General features: G+C 36.7%; 1 protein-coding gene across 6 annotated transcripts in view; it reads left to right on the forward strand.

The window, feature by feature from the left end:
* plppr2b (phospholipid phosphatase related 2b) overlaps positions 1–16,092 on the forward strand; it is a gene marked incomplete at its 5' end in the record, with an annotated part of 119,897 nt that overhangs the window by 84,310 nt on the left and 19,495 nt on the right. For all 6 annotated transcript variants that reach the window (XM_082189813.1, XM_082189820.1, XM_082189821.1 and 3 more), the window contains one exon: positions 7,685–7,873. In XM_082189813.1, coding sequence (XP_082045939.1) covers positions 7,685–7,873 — 189 coding nt within the window. The remainder of the gene's footprint in view (positions 1–7,684; positions 7,874–16,092) is intronic.

Below are 16,092 nucleotides of genomic sequence, written 5' to 3' on the forward strand. Positions count from 1 at the left end.
CATCTGTTCACAACGGCAGTTTCGCATGTGACGCTAAAGCACAATTTTTTTAATGCAGTTGCTCTGCATAAAAGCATCTGACAAATTCCTTGCAAATAATAGACTGTGTGTGTGTGTGTGTGTGTGTGTGTGTGTGTGTGTGTGTGTGTGTGTGTGTGTGTGTGTGTGTGTGTGTGTGTGTGTGTGTGTGTGTGTGTGTGTGTGTGTGTGTGTGTGTGTGTGTGTGTTTGATTCAACACATTTTAAAGTATCCCCCCAAGACAACATGATGTTGTTTTTTTTGTCAGGTAACTTCCATACATTAGACCTGGATAATTAAAGAAAGCCATAAATAATCGAGATATCAGTCACAGATGGGTCTGAAAAAATCTTTGAACTACATTTTGTGAACTGCCTTTTAAATATAAGTATGTGAACAGCAGAGGGCACAATCATCCCGCTCTGGGTGGGAAGTTCCCTGGCAAATGTACTATTTAGATGAGATTGTTAAACTGTAATATTGCTGTGAATTTTTCATCAATTGTTTAAAGATACAAGTTTTTTTTTTTACTGTCATCTGTCAGGGAGGCTTATTTACTTTTAAATGGCTCACAATTAGTGAGTTAAAAAATGGATTTGAAATCAGCCAGCAAACAAACGAACAAACAAAAAATCCTTAATTTCTGGTGTTTTTCTGGTCTTAAGTGGTTTAAGTTTATCTTCTCCCCCAGCCTAGCAAAACTGAAGCTGGTTTAGCTACAGTCGGTCAGTTGGTCCCATCTAATACCAACATAGCTGGCTTGGCCAGGCTGGGAGACTGAGTAACCACCCTAGACTGGTTTAAGCTGTTTTTTCCCACATGGCAATTCCTGTTTCCTGTGTGTAAGAGCTAACGGTACAGGCTAAAGTTAGCCAAAGACATTTCTTTCTCTCTGTCACCGTCTTGTCAGTTTTCTTCATGTTTTTGACAGAGTGGCAGAGTTCGCATGACGGCTGAATTTTTATTTGCTGGCACAGCAGTTAAAAATTCAGAAAGAGTGAAAAACTGACTAAGCAATGGACTCGCTCTGAGAAATGAGGCCAGAAAAGTGGACCGCTCTTTAAAAGTCCCGTGTGTAATCAAATATATCTGTGACATTTCTCTCAACAAAAAACAAAAACAAAAAAAATGCTATTTGCATTAATGGCATTTCGCAGCACTCACCCAAGATACGTCAAAACTATTGTCTTGTTTCTTGGTTACATTTATAATTATTTCACCTGAAAGTGTTTGGTTCATTTGACTTTGTCAGTCTGCCTGTTTTCCTGCTGTTTGTGTGAATGTGTGACCTTTCTTCAGCATTGCTAAACAAGGGCACATGCCTTCTCCTCTCAATTAGCAAGTCTGCAAGCCTGCAAAATGAGATAATGAACTTAATTCTGTCACCGCCTCCTCTGGTCTTTGTGCAATGCATTTATTTTCCACACTTATTCATCTTGACAAAGATCCTCAAGGTTTAGCCCGAACTGATTACATAACAAGCATTCACATTATGGTTAAACATGCAGGCTGTTTAATATCAGGGATTTTTGTCAAATGAAATACACAGTCGAGGCTGCTTTCATTGCCTTTCAACCGTATCCACATGGGGCAATGGAATTGCATTTCTACAAATCCTGGTGATAATTTTACATAAATCTATTTTGAGCCATGGGACATTTTATAACACAATACAGTGCACAACAGTGTTTATTAAGTTTGAGGTCTGTAATATTTTTTTTTTTAAATGTATAAGTCTATTGTACTTGTGCAAGTCTACATTTATTTGATCAAAAATTGTAAATAAAATATTGTAAAATATTATTACTATTTTTAAATATATTTTATTCCTGTGATGGTAAACCTGAATTTTCAGCATCATTACTCCAGTCTTCAGTGTCACATGATCCTTCAGAAATCATTCTGATATTCTAATTTGCTGCTCAAGAAACATTTCTTATCAATATCAATGTTGAAAACAGTTGTGCTACTTAATATTTTTGTGGAAACCCAAATACATTTTATTTTTAGGATTCTTTAGTTAGTAGAAAGTTCAAAAGAACAGCTTTTAGAGATCCTTTGTAACTGTAATTATCTATATTGTTATTATTAGACATTAAACATATTATTAAACATTATTAGTATGAACACAGTTGTGTAAATTTTTTTTGGGAAATACAGGAAATGAACAAATCGTATACACATTCATGGGTTATACAATAAATTGTTATTATATTATTATACAAAAAATAATAATAATATGGAGAATAATACAAATATGAAGACACCTTATATAAAGTAAGTAGTTTGGTAAAGTAAAAGTAAAGTAAAAAAAAAAAAAGTAAAAAAGGTTTGGAATCTTCATAATTTCTGAGAGTTTTTATTAGTTTATATTTCAAAATGCTAGATTTATTGCAAACCAGTTTAAAGAGGATATCTCTGGCTTATGTTTATATTAGGGTTATTATCTTCAAGCAAATAGTTAATTCCACACTAAAACTGAATTAGAATGTTTGTGTTTAGAATCCCGTAATCAACACAGGATTTGATGCATGAGTGAATTTATTATTCAGAGCCTTGTGTCAGTTGTTAGCTGTAAACTTTGGAAAGCCTAATTTTGCCTTTGCATTTAAACCCTGTAAAATAGGACTGTGTGAAAGTGGAAGGAGTCAAATTGGGTTTTATCTTATCCTTCCTGCCAGGAAAGATTTAAAAAAAATATTACTGGGATTGGCTATTATGTAGCCTAAATAAATTCATTGTTTGCCCTTTCTTCAAAATAAGTTTTAACAGTAGCCTACCTGGCCAATCATGGAGAATGACAAACGAGCTCATGTATTTCATTACGAGGAGAAGATACTTAAAGGCAGGCCCGTCAGTCATTTCAAGGGGGCTCACAGCAACACCCTGATACCCTAGCTACAGCCCTGCTTAAACACAGTATCAGTTTTGGGGATTGACAGTCACATTTACTTACAGGTGTGAGTCTCGAAATGTTCTGTTAACACAGCAACTTACAGTAGCATCTCAGGTCTGTATGAACATGCAACAAGGACCATAGCGAGGGTGACCAACAGGGAGAATGACAACCACATTCTATATCTGAACTCACACCCATACAGATTTAGGACTCACACGTGTCTACTGAGTGTGTGATATTGGTAACATATGTTGTGGTTTCTCTCTTTTGTGAGAAATCACTTCTCAGAGATCTTTGATGCCAGAAATATTAGACTTTATTTTCCAACAAAGCCGAGCACCTTCTGCAGAGAATGACTCCAGTTTTTTGCTCAGCTCACACATATATACCATAGATCCTTTTCCAAAGATGGTAACACACCCTATAGATATTTTGGGGTAAAGATCTTGTACCGTGTGACATATAAAATTGAATTTTCTGCTGCAAGCAACATTCCATGCCTTTCTTCAGGCTTCCAAAAGTCAAACCAAAGTCACAACAGAGGGAATAATAGTGTACAAATATATAGCTAAATTACTTATTTTCTAAATAATAAAATCTTCTACACATACAGTGGGGAGAACACGTATTTGATACACTGCCGATTTTGCAGGTTTTCCTACTTACAAAGCATGTAGAAGTCTGTCATTTTTATCATAGGTACACTTCAACTGTGAGAGACTGAATCTAAAACAAAAATCCAGAAAATCACATTGTATAATTTTTAAATAATTAATTTGTATTTTATTGCATGACATAAGTATTTGATCACCTACCAACCAGTAAGAATTCCGGCTCTTTTACAGACCTATTAGTTTTTCTTTAGGAAGCCCTCCTGTTGTCCACTCATTACCTGTATTAACTGCACCTGTTTGAACTTGTTACCTGTATAAAAGACACCTGTCCACACACACAATCAAACAGACTCCAACCAGCCAGGATCAACCCAGAACTACACGGCAGGACCTGGTCAATGACCTGAAGAGAGCTGGGACCACAGTCTCAAAGAAAACCATTAGTAACACTACGCTGTCATGTATTAAAATCCTACAGCGCACACAAGGTCCCCCTGCTCAAGCCAGCTCATGTCCAGGCCTGTCTGAAGTTTGCCAATGACCATCTGGATGATCCAGAGGAGGAATGGGAGAAGGTCATGTGGTCTGATGAGACAAAAATAGAGCTTTTTGGTCTAAACTCCACTCGCCGTGTTTGGAGGAAGAAGAAGGATGAGTACAACCCCAAGAACACCATCCCAACCGTGAAGCATGGAGATGGAAACATCATTCTTTGGGGATGCTTTTCTGCAAAGGGGACAGGACGACTGCACCGTATTGAGGGGAGGATGGATGGGGCCATGTATCGCAAGATCTTGGCCAACAATCTCCTTCCCTCAGTAAGAGCATTGAAGATGGGTCGTGGCTGGGTCTTCCAGCATGACAACGACCCGAAACACACAGCCAGGGCAACTAAGGAGTGGCTCCGTAAGAAGCATCTCAAGGTCCTGGAGTGGCCTAGCCAGTCTCCAGACCTGAACCCAATAGAAAATCTTTGGAGGGAGCTGAAAGTCCGTATTGCCCAGCGACATCCCTGAAACCTGAAGGATCTGGAGAAGGTCTGTATGGAGGAGTGGGCCAAAATCCCTGCTGCAGTGTGTGCAAACCTGGTCAAGAACTACAGGAAACATATGAGCTCTGTAATTGCAAACAGGTTTTTGTACCAAATATTAAGCTCTGCTTTTATGATGCATCAAATACTTATGTCATGCAAGAAAATGCAAATTAATTACTTACAAATCATACAATGTGATTTTCTGGATTTTTGTTTTAGATTCCGTCACTCACAGTTGAAGTGTACCTATGATAAAAATTACAGACTTCTACATGCTTTGTAAGTGGGAAAACCTGCAAAATCGGCAGTGTATCAAATACTTGTTCTCCCCACTGTACAGCCATGGTTTCGTCTGAAGGTTTTAGATCCAGTCATTGTTCTCCACCGGAGCTGCTCCTATTAGTTTTGTGTTCTACGCGTGACTCAAATGCACCGCTCTCTAGCCAGATATAAAAGCTGCTGAAGGTTTGATGGATGAACTCGTGACTCGATTGGACTTGACGTGTGAATCAGACTTTTCGGTTTTATTGACGTCGCCATCTTTAATATTACTTAAATCGCTGTAGCTATGTTTACCGGTTAGAGAATATGAGCTTGACTCCCATTGCACATTCATTCGAGACACTCCTGTAAGTTGTAATCTGACTGTAAGTTGTAAAGTACTGTAATCAATCCCAATAACTAAAAGTGAGTCTTTTTCACCCACAGTATTGTTTTTGTTTAAGAGTGAATCATTGTAATGATTGACATTTTAATGAAATAAATGATACTGTTGAATGATATCATCAGTGAAATACGTTTCTGGTTTGGTGTTTATGAAAGGCTACCTCATGGAACTGTTGGGTTACCTGTGAGGGCACTGTTAATGCTGTGAGGGCTTACAAAGCAGACTAAAGCCGGGTGCAGAACTCTGCTGAAAGCTTTTAGAAGAGTGAGAGATGAAAACTTGTGTTCATGTTCATGTGGGACAGAAGCTAGAAATAACATGAAAGCAGTCACAGTGGGGGAGACAGAAGCAGTCAGCAGAAAACATCATACTGTTGTAGAGTACAACAAGAATGAAGCAATAACTAGGCAACAGTTTATACACGAGCTTCATTGAATTTCAGAATTGCTTGTCATGAACTGAACCGATGGATGATAGAATTTGGCAATTATCATCTCTACCACTGACTCCAAAGAGACCAGACCAGAAGTTTATTTAGGACACACTAAACCACTATACTTGTAGACATGTAGATCTCTGCCTTTAAGTTGCACTTATTCTAGCCTTTCTTGTACAAGTTTGTCCAGGGGTCGTTATTGTTGAAGGTGCTATTTGTGACCGAATATCATTTAAAAAGTTTACATTCAACAAAAGCTGTAAATACCATAGAAAGACATTGAGGGACGTTCATAGATATTGTGATTAGTGGTCAACAACTGAGTTTTACAATTGGCACTTCTTAATTTAGTGGGGTTACAGGGGTTGATGATCTGTGCTATCTTAGTAATAGGTTTAGCAAACAAATATATTTGCACCACACCACATTGTTCACGGTCAATGTTCTGTTTTTGTGCCAAGAACAGAATATTTTGTCTAAAAATGGATCACTGTGATGTTTCCCACAACACTGAACTATTGAGCTTGAGAAGCTGATATGTGTAAATGAAATTCTGATAAAGATACTTACCGCTGTTCGAAGGTGCTATCAAAAAGTTATGATTAAAAATGATGGCAGAAACAATATCACAACAGCAATGTAACAACATAACAGGGTTGAACAGAAAGTATAGTGATTAAGACAAATTTAGTTTTCTTAGCATTTTAGAAAAACAATGAAAGCATGACAATCTAATTTCTGTAAAAGCTATTTAATTTTTATGCAACCCAGATATAATGTTGATGAATGGAGACATGCAGATTGGCTGATGAAAAACAAACATTTAAAAATAAAATAGTTTTATTTGTATAAAAAATATTTTGCCTTGCACACTAAATAGTTAAAGCAACTGTATGTAGATTTGTGTATTTTTTGCGAGTTTGGAGTCCCTACAATTAGCCTAAGTGAGTGGAATTCCCTGCCGTAATACCATGACAAGCATATGTTGAAAAACTAAATGATTTCAGAAGCCAAGAAGATCTGTGTTGACTGATAATGTGAGCAATGTTACATGTAGTTAGATACTATAGTAATTAATTATGCATAATTACATGCAACTAACCCTAAATCACACTCTTACCATGTACTGTAGTTAATTATTTGTACTAAAATGTATAATTACACTGTAACACGAACACCTTAAAGTAAAATATAGCCTTTTTTTATTTTGATATTTATGTGTTGTGTAGCCTATTGCTAAGAAATAAAAAAATAAAAATAGCAAACTAAAATACAGAAACGGATAAACGGCTAATATAATATTTAGGGTTGATCGTCAGAATTTCCTGGAGATTCTGAAACAAAGCATGTCATTACAATTTGTTGAAAAGAAAAATAATGTATTTTTTGAGTTTCAAACCCTAGTTTGTACCCTATTTACTGAAAGTGCCATTCTATAAATTATTTTAATAAATGTAATGCTATTTATCTTTGCTGCCTAAAAATCTAAAGAACTGCATGCATTACTTGTACTGTAGCAATATATTCCTCTCCCGCTGTGAGCACAGATGCACACGCCCCCCCTTCCTCCCTCTCTCTCTCTCTCTCTCCTCTCTCCCATCTCTTCAGCCCCCCCCCCCCTCTCGCTTTCTCTCTCTCTCTCTCTCTCTCTACAACATTGCCATCTCTTTTTCCTCCTCCCCTTATTTTTCTTCTCTCCCTTGATCATTCTCATCTTCTTGTTTTCTTTTCCGTAAAATGCCTCTCTTTATTTGTGTCTTATTTCTATAGATAGGCATAGCTGAAGGGATTCTAGCCATTCTCACAGTATCGTTTCATGCTGCCTTCACTCATTCACGTCACAAAATTTCCTGTGACTTCTCACACTGGGGAGAATTGTCTTTTTTTATTTTCTTCTTTTTATTCCTTCACTCAGCCGCAGATTCCGACTGCAGCTTGTGCTTTATTCCAGAACCCCACCATCCACCTATTAGAACGGATTTTCTATTCTAAACTGGAATCATGTTCTATTTCCAGCTGGTGATCATGGCAGGAACGGTTCTCCTGGCATACTACTTTGAGTATACGGACACATTCCCAGTGCACGTTCAAGGATTCTTCTGCTTCGATAAAGCCTTCTCCAAGCCGTATCCAGGACCTGAAGACGACAGCAAAGCTCCCCCGGTGCTGGTGTATTCTCTGGTCACCGCCATCCCTACTGTCACCGTAAGAGTTTTACTGCCATTCATAAACTCACACTTCTCTGAGGTGCTCACACGTGTGTGTACGTCAGTGTGTCGGCGTGTGGGATCGTTAATGAGTGTGTTTGAGTGGGAATGTGTGTCAATGTGTTGTGATCTTATACATTGGATGTTTCACTAACTTATTTGCCAACAATCTGGATCATGAAATAAGAAAATTTGCTACTAAAGTAATATCTTAGGAGAAACATAAACATACATAATAAGACAACTGTTTACATACATTATAAGTATATACAGTAGCTATAAAATGTATGTGTATAGAAGCTATTGAGATCATATTGAAATCTGTAGACAAATGGCTCCATGCTTGCTTTTTAATCTCATAGGAATGTAAGAGAAATAATTGTGATATAAATAAGAATTATCACTATCAGCCTAGATTATCCTAAAGGGATAGTTCATCCAAAATGTTTAATTCTGTCATCATTTACTCACCCTCATGTCGCTCCAAACCTGTAAGACTTCGTTCATCTTTGGAACACAAAGGAAGATATTTTTTAAATCGAAGCGATTTCTGTCTCTCCATTGACAGCTACGCAAATACCACTTTGGCGCTTCAAAAAGTTCATAGAAGAGATCGTAAAACTAAAGCATATGAATTGAGCGGTTTAGTCTAAATGGAAGCTTAAGCATGTTCACTTGACGTGCGAGAAGTTTGAGCTTCTGCGAGAACCAATGAGGTTCATTCTTGTGTTACGCAGCACGTTTGAGCTTCAGCGAGAACCAATGAGGTTCATTCTCGTGTTACGCAGCACGTTTGAGCTTCAGCGAGAACCAATGAGGTTCATTCTCGTGTTACGCAGCACGTTTGAGCTTCAGCGAGAACCAATGAGGTTCATTCTCGTGTTACGCAGCACGTTTGAGCTTCAGCGAGAACCAATGAGGTTCATTCTTGTGTTACGCAGCACGTTTGAGCTTCAGCGAGAACCAATGAGGTTCATTCTCGTGTTACACAGCACGTTTGAGCTTCTGCAAGAACCAATGAGGTTCATTCTTGTGTTACGCAGCACGTTTGAGCTTCAGCGAGAACCAATGAGGTTCATTCTTGTGTTACGCAGCACGTTTGAGCTTCAGCAAGAACCAATGAGGTTCATTCTTGTGATACGCAACACGTTTGAGCTTCTGCAAGAACCAATGAGGTTCATTCTTGTGTTACGCAGCACGTTTGAGCTTCAGCAAGAACCAATGAGGTTCATTCTTGTGTTACGCAACACGTTTGAGCTTCAGCAAGAACCAATGAGGTTCATTCTTGTGTTACGCAACACGTTTGAGCTTCTGCAAGAACCAATGAGGTTCATTCTTGTGTTACGCAGCACGTTTAAGCTTCTGCAAGAACCAATGAGGTTCATTCTTGTGTTACGCAACACGTTTGAGCTTCAGCAAGAACCAATGAGGTTCATTCTTGTGTTACGCAGCACGTTTGAGCTTCTGCAAGAACCAATGAGGTTCATTCTTATGTTACACAGTGCGTTTGAGCTTCTGCAAGAGGTTTGTTTCCGTGCGTCAAGCAGGTTTGGTTGAGCTTCTGTTTATATTCGCTGATCAATGTTTATGTGAATAAAAGCAGAAGTGAGTGTCTTCAGAAAATTTGGACTAAACCGCTCAATTCATATGGATTAGTTTTACGATCTCTTTATGAACAATTTGAAGTGTCAAAGTGATAGTTGCGTAGCTGTCAATGGAGGGACAGAAATCTCTCAGATTTCATCAAAAATACCTTCATTTGTGTTCCGAAGATGAACGGAAGTCTAATGGGTTTGGTACGACATGAGAGTGAGTAAATGATGACAGAATTTTCTTTTTTGGGTGAACTATCCCTTTAACTGGTTCAACTGGTAACACTAGAAGAATTTGCATTTAATATTAGTTTAGTTATTGGTTTGTTTTGGGCACATTCATGCTGGTTGTGGCTGGTCACCTTGCAAGGTCACACCGGTCAGGCTGGTTTACCTGCAACAAAAACAGCGTAACCAGGTTGTGTCAGTTACAGACTAGAATTATTCATCTAAAACTATAGTTGAGACCATTTTGGAATTTTTGGGGTATTTAAGCTTTTTTCAGCAGGGTAGGGAAGGGATAAATCCAACATTTTTAATTGTAATCCATGTTATCAGGAATTTCCCGTTCAGTGAAAGATTTCGCATTAATTGGTTTCAAGTTGTTCATCACATTTGGCGTGTTGACCAACAGAAAGTGGCTTATTGGTTTGAAAGTGAATTCTGTATGAGCGGTTCTTGATGCATCGCTACACTTGATAATGGACAGCCATAATTTGAAAACCTTTTTCCTTACAAAATGTTGCTAATGTGACTACACCATCTCTTTTGCCTACCAAGGCTGCATTTATTTGATCAAAAATACAGTAAAATAGTAATGTTGTGAAGTATTATTACAATTTTAAATAATTTTCTATTTTAATATATTTTAAAATGTAATTCATTCCTGTGATGACAAAACTGAATTTTCAGCATCATTACTCCAGTCTTCAGTGTCACATGATCCTTCAGAAATCATTCTAATATTCTGATTTGCTGCTCAAGAAACATTCCTTATTATTATCAATGTTAAAACAGTAAAACAGTTGCGCTGCTTAATATTTTTGTGAAAAATGTGATAATCTTTTCTTTCAGGATTCTTTGGTGAACAGGAAAAGAACAACACCAATTTGAAATAGAATTTTTTATAACAATGTATTAACGTTTTTACTGTCACTTTTGATACATGTAATGCATCCTTGCTGAATAAAAGTAAAAAAAAATGTTTAAAGATCTTGACCTCAAACCTTTGAATGGTAATCCATGTACTTGCGTAGAGAGCATGCTTTAATTGGGCCTGCTCTGTCTCCAGTTTGGATGACAGGGTTGGGATGTCATCTCAATGTTATTTAGGTCAGACCAAACAAAAGTGACATTAACAAGGTCAGATATACAGTGTGGTGCAGTGTAATAAATGTAAGCTAGATGAGGTCAACACAAGTCTCGATTCAACTAGCCAGGAAAAAATACAGATTTCCCAGCGGTATCAAATGATTCATTTTCAGAGGAAGGGTAAATGAATGTGTCTCTCACCCAACATCACAGAAACAGATGGTCTGATACCACAGTATCAGACATCAGAGGGGCTTTCTTCACTTTTGAGTATTTATACACACACTGCACACGCACACATACACGTTCCTCATCTGTGCAAATGAGAGCAGAAGGTGAAAAAAGCTCTTTTCTTCCTTCACATGGAAGATGACAGCAGTGTGCACAGGGACACCTGAGGCTCCCTCTGCGGGCTGAGAGTCACCTGAGGTTTCATTTGGGCAAAGCTGTGTGTTTTCTTGCCATGTGTGTCTAATCTGTGTGTGAATGTCAAGTCTGAAAACAGTAAGAAATTATTTTAGTGGTTACATCTTTTGCCGTGTGTATTCTGTGATGTGCGTTTTATTTTATTTTATTTGAATTCTGTTGTTTCATTTGATTTTTGTTGTGTTATTTTTTTATTGTATTTTATCATTTATATTATGTAATAAAATGTAATGTACATGTGGAAAAAAAGGTAATGTGAAAGTGTCTATGTGAGCATATAAAGGGGTGAATCATGAAATGTTCAGGTCATATTTCACTTATAAATGGGACATTCAAATTTGTTTTTGCCATCGAAAAAATGTTTCACTGAGAAAGGCTTCTTTTTCTCTACATGTGTGTGAATGTGTGAGCATGCTCTCTTTGTGTGTAACTGCCTTTATCTCTTTGTCTTGAGGATAGTGAGCATTTGCATCTGCACCCTGTGTGTGTGTGTGTGTGTGCATGAGTGTGCACGTGTGTGGATATGTGGGTTCTTGGAGTGTGTGTGGGCGGTTAGTGCTTTCTATCTTTTGCTGAGAGTTGAATCTGGAAACGGTGATCGTGAAAAGGGAAAAACTCTCCCGACAATTCTAGCGCCTCAAACAACGCAGATTTTCGTGCTGTAAACATGCATTTGAACCCCGCTGAAGGGCTTAATTATTGAGACACGCTCCACATCTGAAGATTTCAAGTGGCCCTCTAATTCTCAGCAGTCATAGATGTTTGTGTTACCTAAAAAATGGAGTGCCACTGAGTACTGGATTGGGGTCAGTTCCTTTTCAGTACAGCTAGTTTATAGGTATAGTCCACCTAAAAATGAAAATTCTGTCATCATCACTCCAAACCTGTATGCATTTCTTTCTTCACAAAATAAGATATTTTAAAGAATGTTGGTGACCAAAGTGTTTGGATTTCCATCGACTTCCATTGAATTTACAAAAAATACAAGGGAAGTCAATAGGGACAAAAACTGTCGTCTCATTAACGGGGGAGTAATGTTCAGTTCAAAATGCCTTAAATTCTATAAAAGAAATAGTTCGCCAAAATTGAAAAATATTTCAACCTTTATTTATGTTATTCCAAACCCATATGATTTTCTTCTGTCGAACACAAAAACAGAATGTCCAGGCGGGTCTTTTCCATACAAAAAGAGTGAAGGGCCGTCAAGCTCTGAATATAACAACAACAACAAAATCACAATAAATTAGCTTAACAACATTATATATATTACAAGTCTTCTTTGAATGTCCACCTTTGTAGTCGACAATTAACAGAGAAATAAAAAAGAGCTCAAAGACTTCCAGAAGCAAGCTAAAATAGCATGGTTGCTTTAGCAAATGTATATGTTTATCTCAAGATTATTCCGAACTACTGCGATATGTACAATAGCCAAAGTAATGAAACGTTTGCGTTTAGTGTTCGTGGAAACGCGTTAAAAGTTACGTAATCAGATTACCTTCTTTCAAGTAGCCTAAGTAGTGAAGACAAGTCACGCATTCCTTTTAAGTTTACAACAAAATATCTTACTTTTTCAAATAAGTAACGCAAGTTCCTTTGTTTTCCCATTTATTGACTGACAGCTCTCCTGTACCCTTACTGAGAGAAATCGTGAGTAAGTGCAGAGGCGTTGTGTGCGCTGTGTGAACATGATGCTTATTGTAGTTCTAGACTAAATGTGAGCAGGCATTTACTCATCCCACACGCACAAAAAACAGATTCAGTATTCCTCAAAATAAATAAAAACTGTGAAATGCAAGCTAAGAATATTACACAAACCTAGATAAATATGTTAAATTACACAAATATACTTTATGTATTTAATCTTACTTTATGTGTCCAATGTCTTTGTGATCAAATTCAACCAAACTAACAGGCAAAAATGGATTTATTGCTTAAGTACGAACTCTCTTCTCCTGTATCCGATTCTTCATCAATCCAGAATGGTAGCGCAGCTGAAAGGTTTGTGTGACTTGCCATTTTCTTTCAGCCTGAGGCTATGCAATGCAATGCATTACTTTCCAATGTAATGCAATTAGTTACTTTTTCAGAGAGTAATGCAATATTGTAATGCATTACTTTTAAAAGTAACTTTGCGCCACAGATACATTTTTCCAACAAGCCTGGGTTGAAATTATTTCAAAGCACTCTTAATGCCAGTGTATTTATTGAAAAACGCTGTTGGCAGCTGTCCCATTTCTTCAATTAAAAAATCATTCTGCTTTGTATCAGCGGTGTCTGTTGATAAATGCATCATTGTTATTGTTTCTCATACAGGGTTAGTGATTTGAACAAACTTTTGACCCTAATACAGACTAATTAAAACCTTAGATGCTTAGTGTGGCCAGTAAACAGCCATTTAAAATCAGACCACCTCTTTGTCGTTGAAACAAATCTTTTTCTGTTTTGCATGGTTCCAGGAACAGCATGAAGGTTTGGAACAACATAAGTGTTAGTAAATAATGACATTTAATGAAGTCTACAAATGCTAACAAATACACCTTAAAATATTCATGCTGCTATCTGAGTTTTTGGCAGTCTGTTTTTCTGGTAAATATGGCAGCTCCGGTACAGTCTGTGTCTTTGATCTGAAGCGAGCTCTGGCCCAGCAGAGATTTACAGCTTCATCCAGTGAGAAGCTTCAGCTGGCTGATGTCACAACTCAGTTTTCATGATGGATGTTTGGGGACTGTGTGCTCCTATATGCCAGTAATGCGGGTTTGCCATAAGTGTGTTTCTGTGACCTCATTCTGTTTGTCTGAGAATGCTCACATGATAGAAGAGAGAGAGAGAGAGAGAGAGAGAGAGAGAGAGAGAGAGAGAAGGTGCACACAGTGACATGCACACAAATAAAAAACACCTTCATGGTCACATGACTAATATAATGAAATAAACATTAATTTGACACCATAAGATGTAACATGAAACCCTAATGTCCATTACTGAGAAGAAAAATCTAGAAGAAACAGTTAATTCATGAAAAACTGTCAAATATGAGATGGCACACAGAATTCTGGGAATGCCAATTTACATGTTTTTTCACTGTAAACTATAAGCTGTTCTTTTTCACTTCCAAATACTGTACATTTAACTGGATTTTATTGTAAAATGACATGAAATGTCCCATTCAATTTATTACAGTATTTCACCTAACCAGTTAACAGGTTTTTACCTTAGTGTAAAATCTAAAAAACAAACTTTTTTTGAAAGACAAATGAGATGAGTTTTAATGGGGCATTATCAATCCTGAAATGATCCACTTTACTTCTCTAATAAGTGTTTGAGCATGGCAGTGAAACAGGAAAACATTATTGGGGAGAATAGGGTGTAAAAAGAGGAATGGAGGAAGAGAGAGAGAGAGACTCACATACACACATAAAGATGATATTTCTTATTGAGATCTGTGTCATCCGCTCTTGTAAGTGTACAGCAATGCCCAGCGGATGTGTTTAACCTCTCTCTGTGGAGACGATCCACAATCTAATCTTAGTAAGCCTTAGATTAAAGCATCAGCTTTTGTTTAACACTCCTACTCAGCCTCGGGAACACTGGGAGTTGGCCATGTGGGCATGGAGCGAAAGATGTGCTAGAGGAAAGAAAGAAACGGGGACTGTTTTTTGATGGAAATTTGAAAAATGGAGAACATGAAGGCCTTTTCACATGACTTGTTGTGTCAGGACTTCAGTGCACAGCTCAACCCAAGCACCGCTGTGACCTTCACATGAAAAGTGTGGCAGATAGCATCACGAAAGGGCGATTCTACAAGGTTGCTAGGTAGCAAGAAAGCAAAAAAAAAAAAAAAGAAAAAGGTAGCAAAAAAGCAGGAAGTGTGCACAGTAAGCAGTAAAATATGTATTTTAGTTTACAATAGAAAAGTCACTCAAATCAAAATTATTAGTGAATAACAACTAAAACTAGCAGCAAACAACATATTCATTAACAAAAAAAGGAAATGTTTGTAAAGAGAAAAGGCTAATTTGAAACTGTAAATGTGCATTAAAATAAGAAGATTACAAAATGTATTAATTGCACACAAAAAAAAATTATGAAATTATGTCTTATGAGAAGGCAAAGAAATATTTCCACATTGGAGGATAATAAAGTTCAATTAATAAAAAATAAAGAAATTAATAATTACAGTAGCCTACCATAGGAAAGTTTGGGTTTTGTAAAATGTTGTTTTAAAGAAATTAATATTTTTTTCAGGGAATACACTTTACAATGAAGTGACAGTAAAGACTTTATTTTAAATTATTAAATTATTTTTCAAATTAATGCTGTTTTTTTAAAACTTTCAACTCATCCAAGTATCTTGAAAAAAAAAACATAGTATGGTTTCAACTTTCCACAAAAGAAACATAATAATAATAATAATAATAATAATAAATGTTTTTTTTAATAACTAAGCATATTACAATGATTTCTGAAGGATCATGTGATATTCAACTTTCATGAAAATTCAGCTTTACAATTACATAAATAAATTGAAATTTAAAAAGTGTTAAAATAGAAAACAGTTGTTGTAAATTGTAATAATATGTCCCAATATTACTCTTTTTACTGTCAAATAAATTCATCCTTGATGAGCATAAGAGACGTATTTTAAAACATTAAAATAATCTTAGCGACCCTAAACTTTTGAACGGTAATGTATATTAATAAAAAAATTATGATTTTTAAATAAAATGAATACTATCTACTAAATTTCTCATGCCTGACATCACTATCAGTGTTGTGAACAGGGAAACTGAGTGTGAAAAAAATTTGACTTTTATTTTGAACGAGAAATGATTGGGTCATAAAAAGTGGGCGTTACCAGAAAGGTAACTCTTTTTTTTTTTTTTTTTTTTTT

Source organism: Leuciscus leuciscus (assembly GCF_965113295.1).
Source record: "Leuciscus leuciscus genome assembly, chromosome: 14".
Classification (NCBI taxonomy): domain Eukaryota; kingdom Metazoa; phylum Chordata; class Actinopteri; order Cypriniformes; family Leuciscidae; genus Leuciscus; species Leuciscus leuciscus.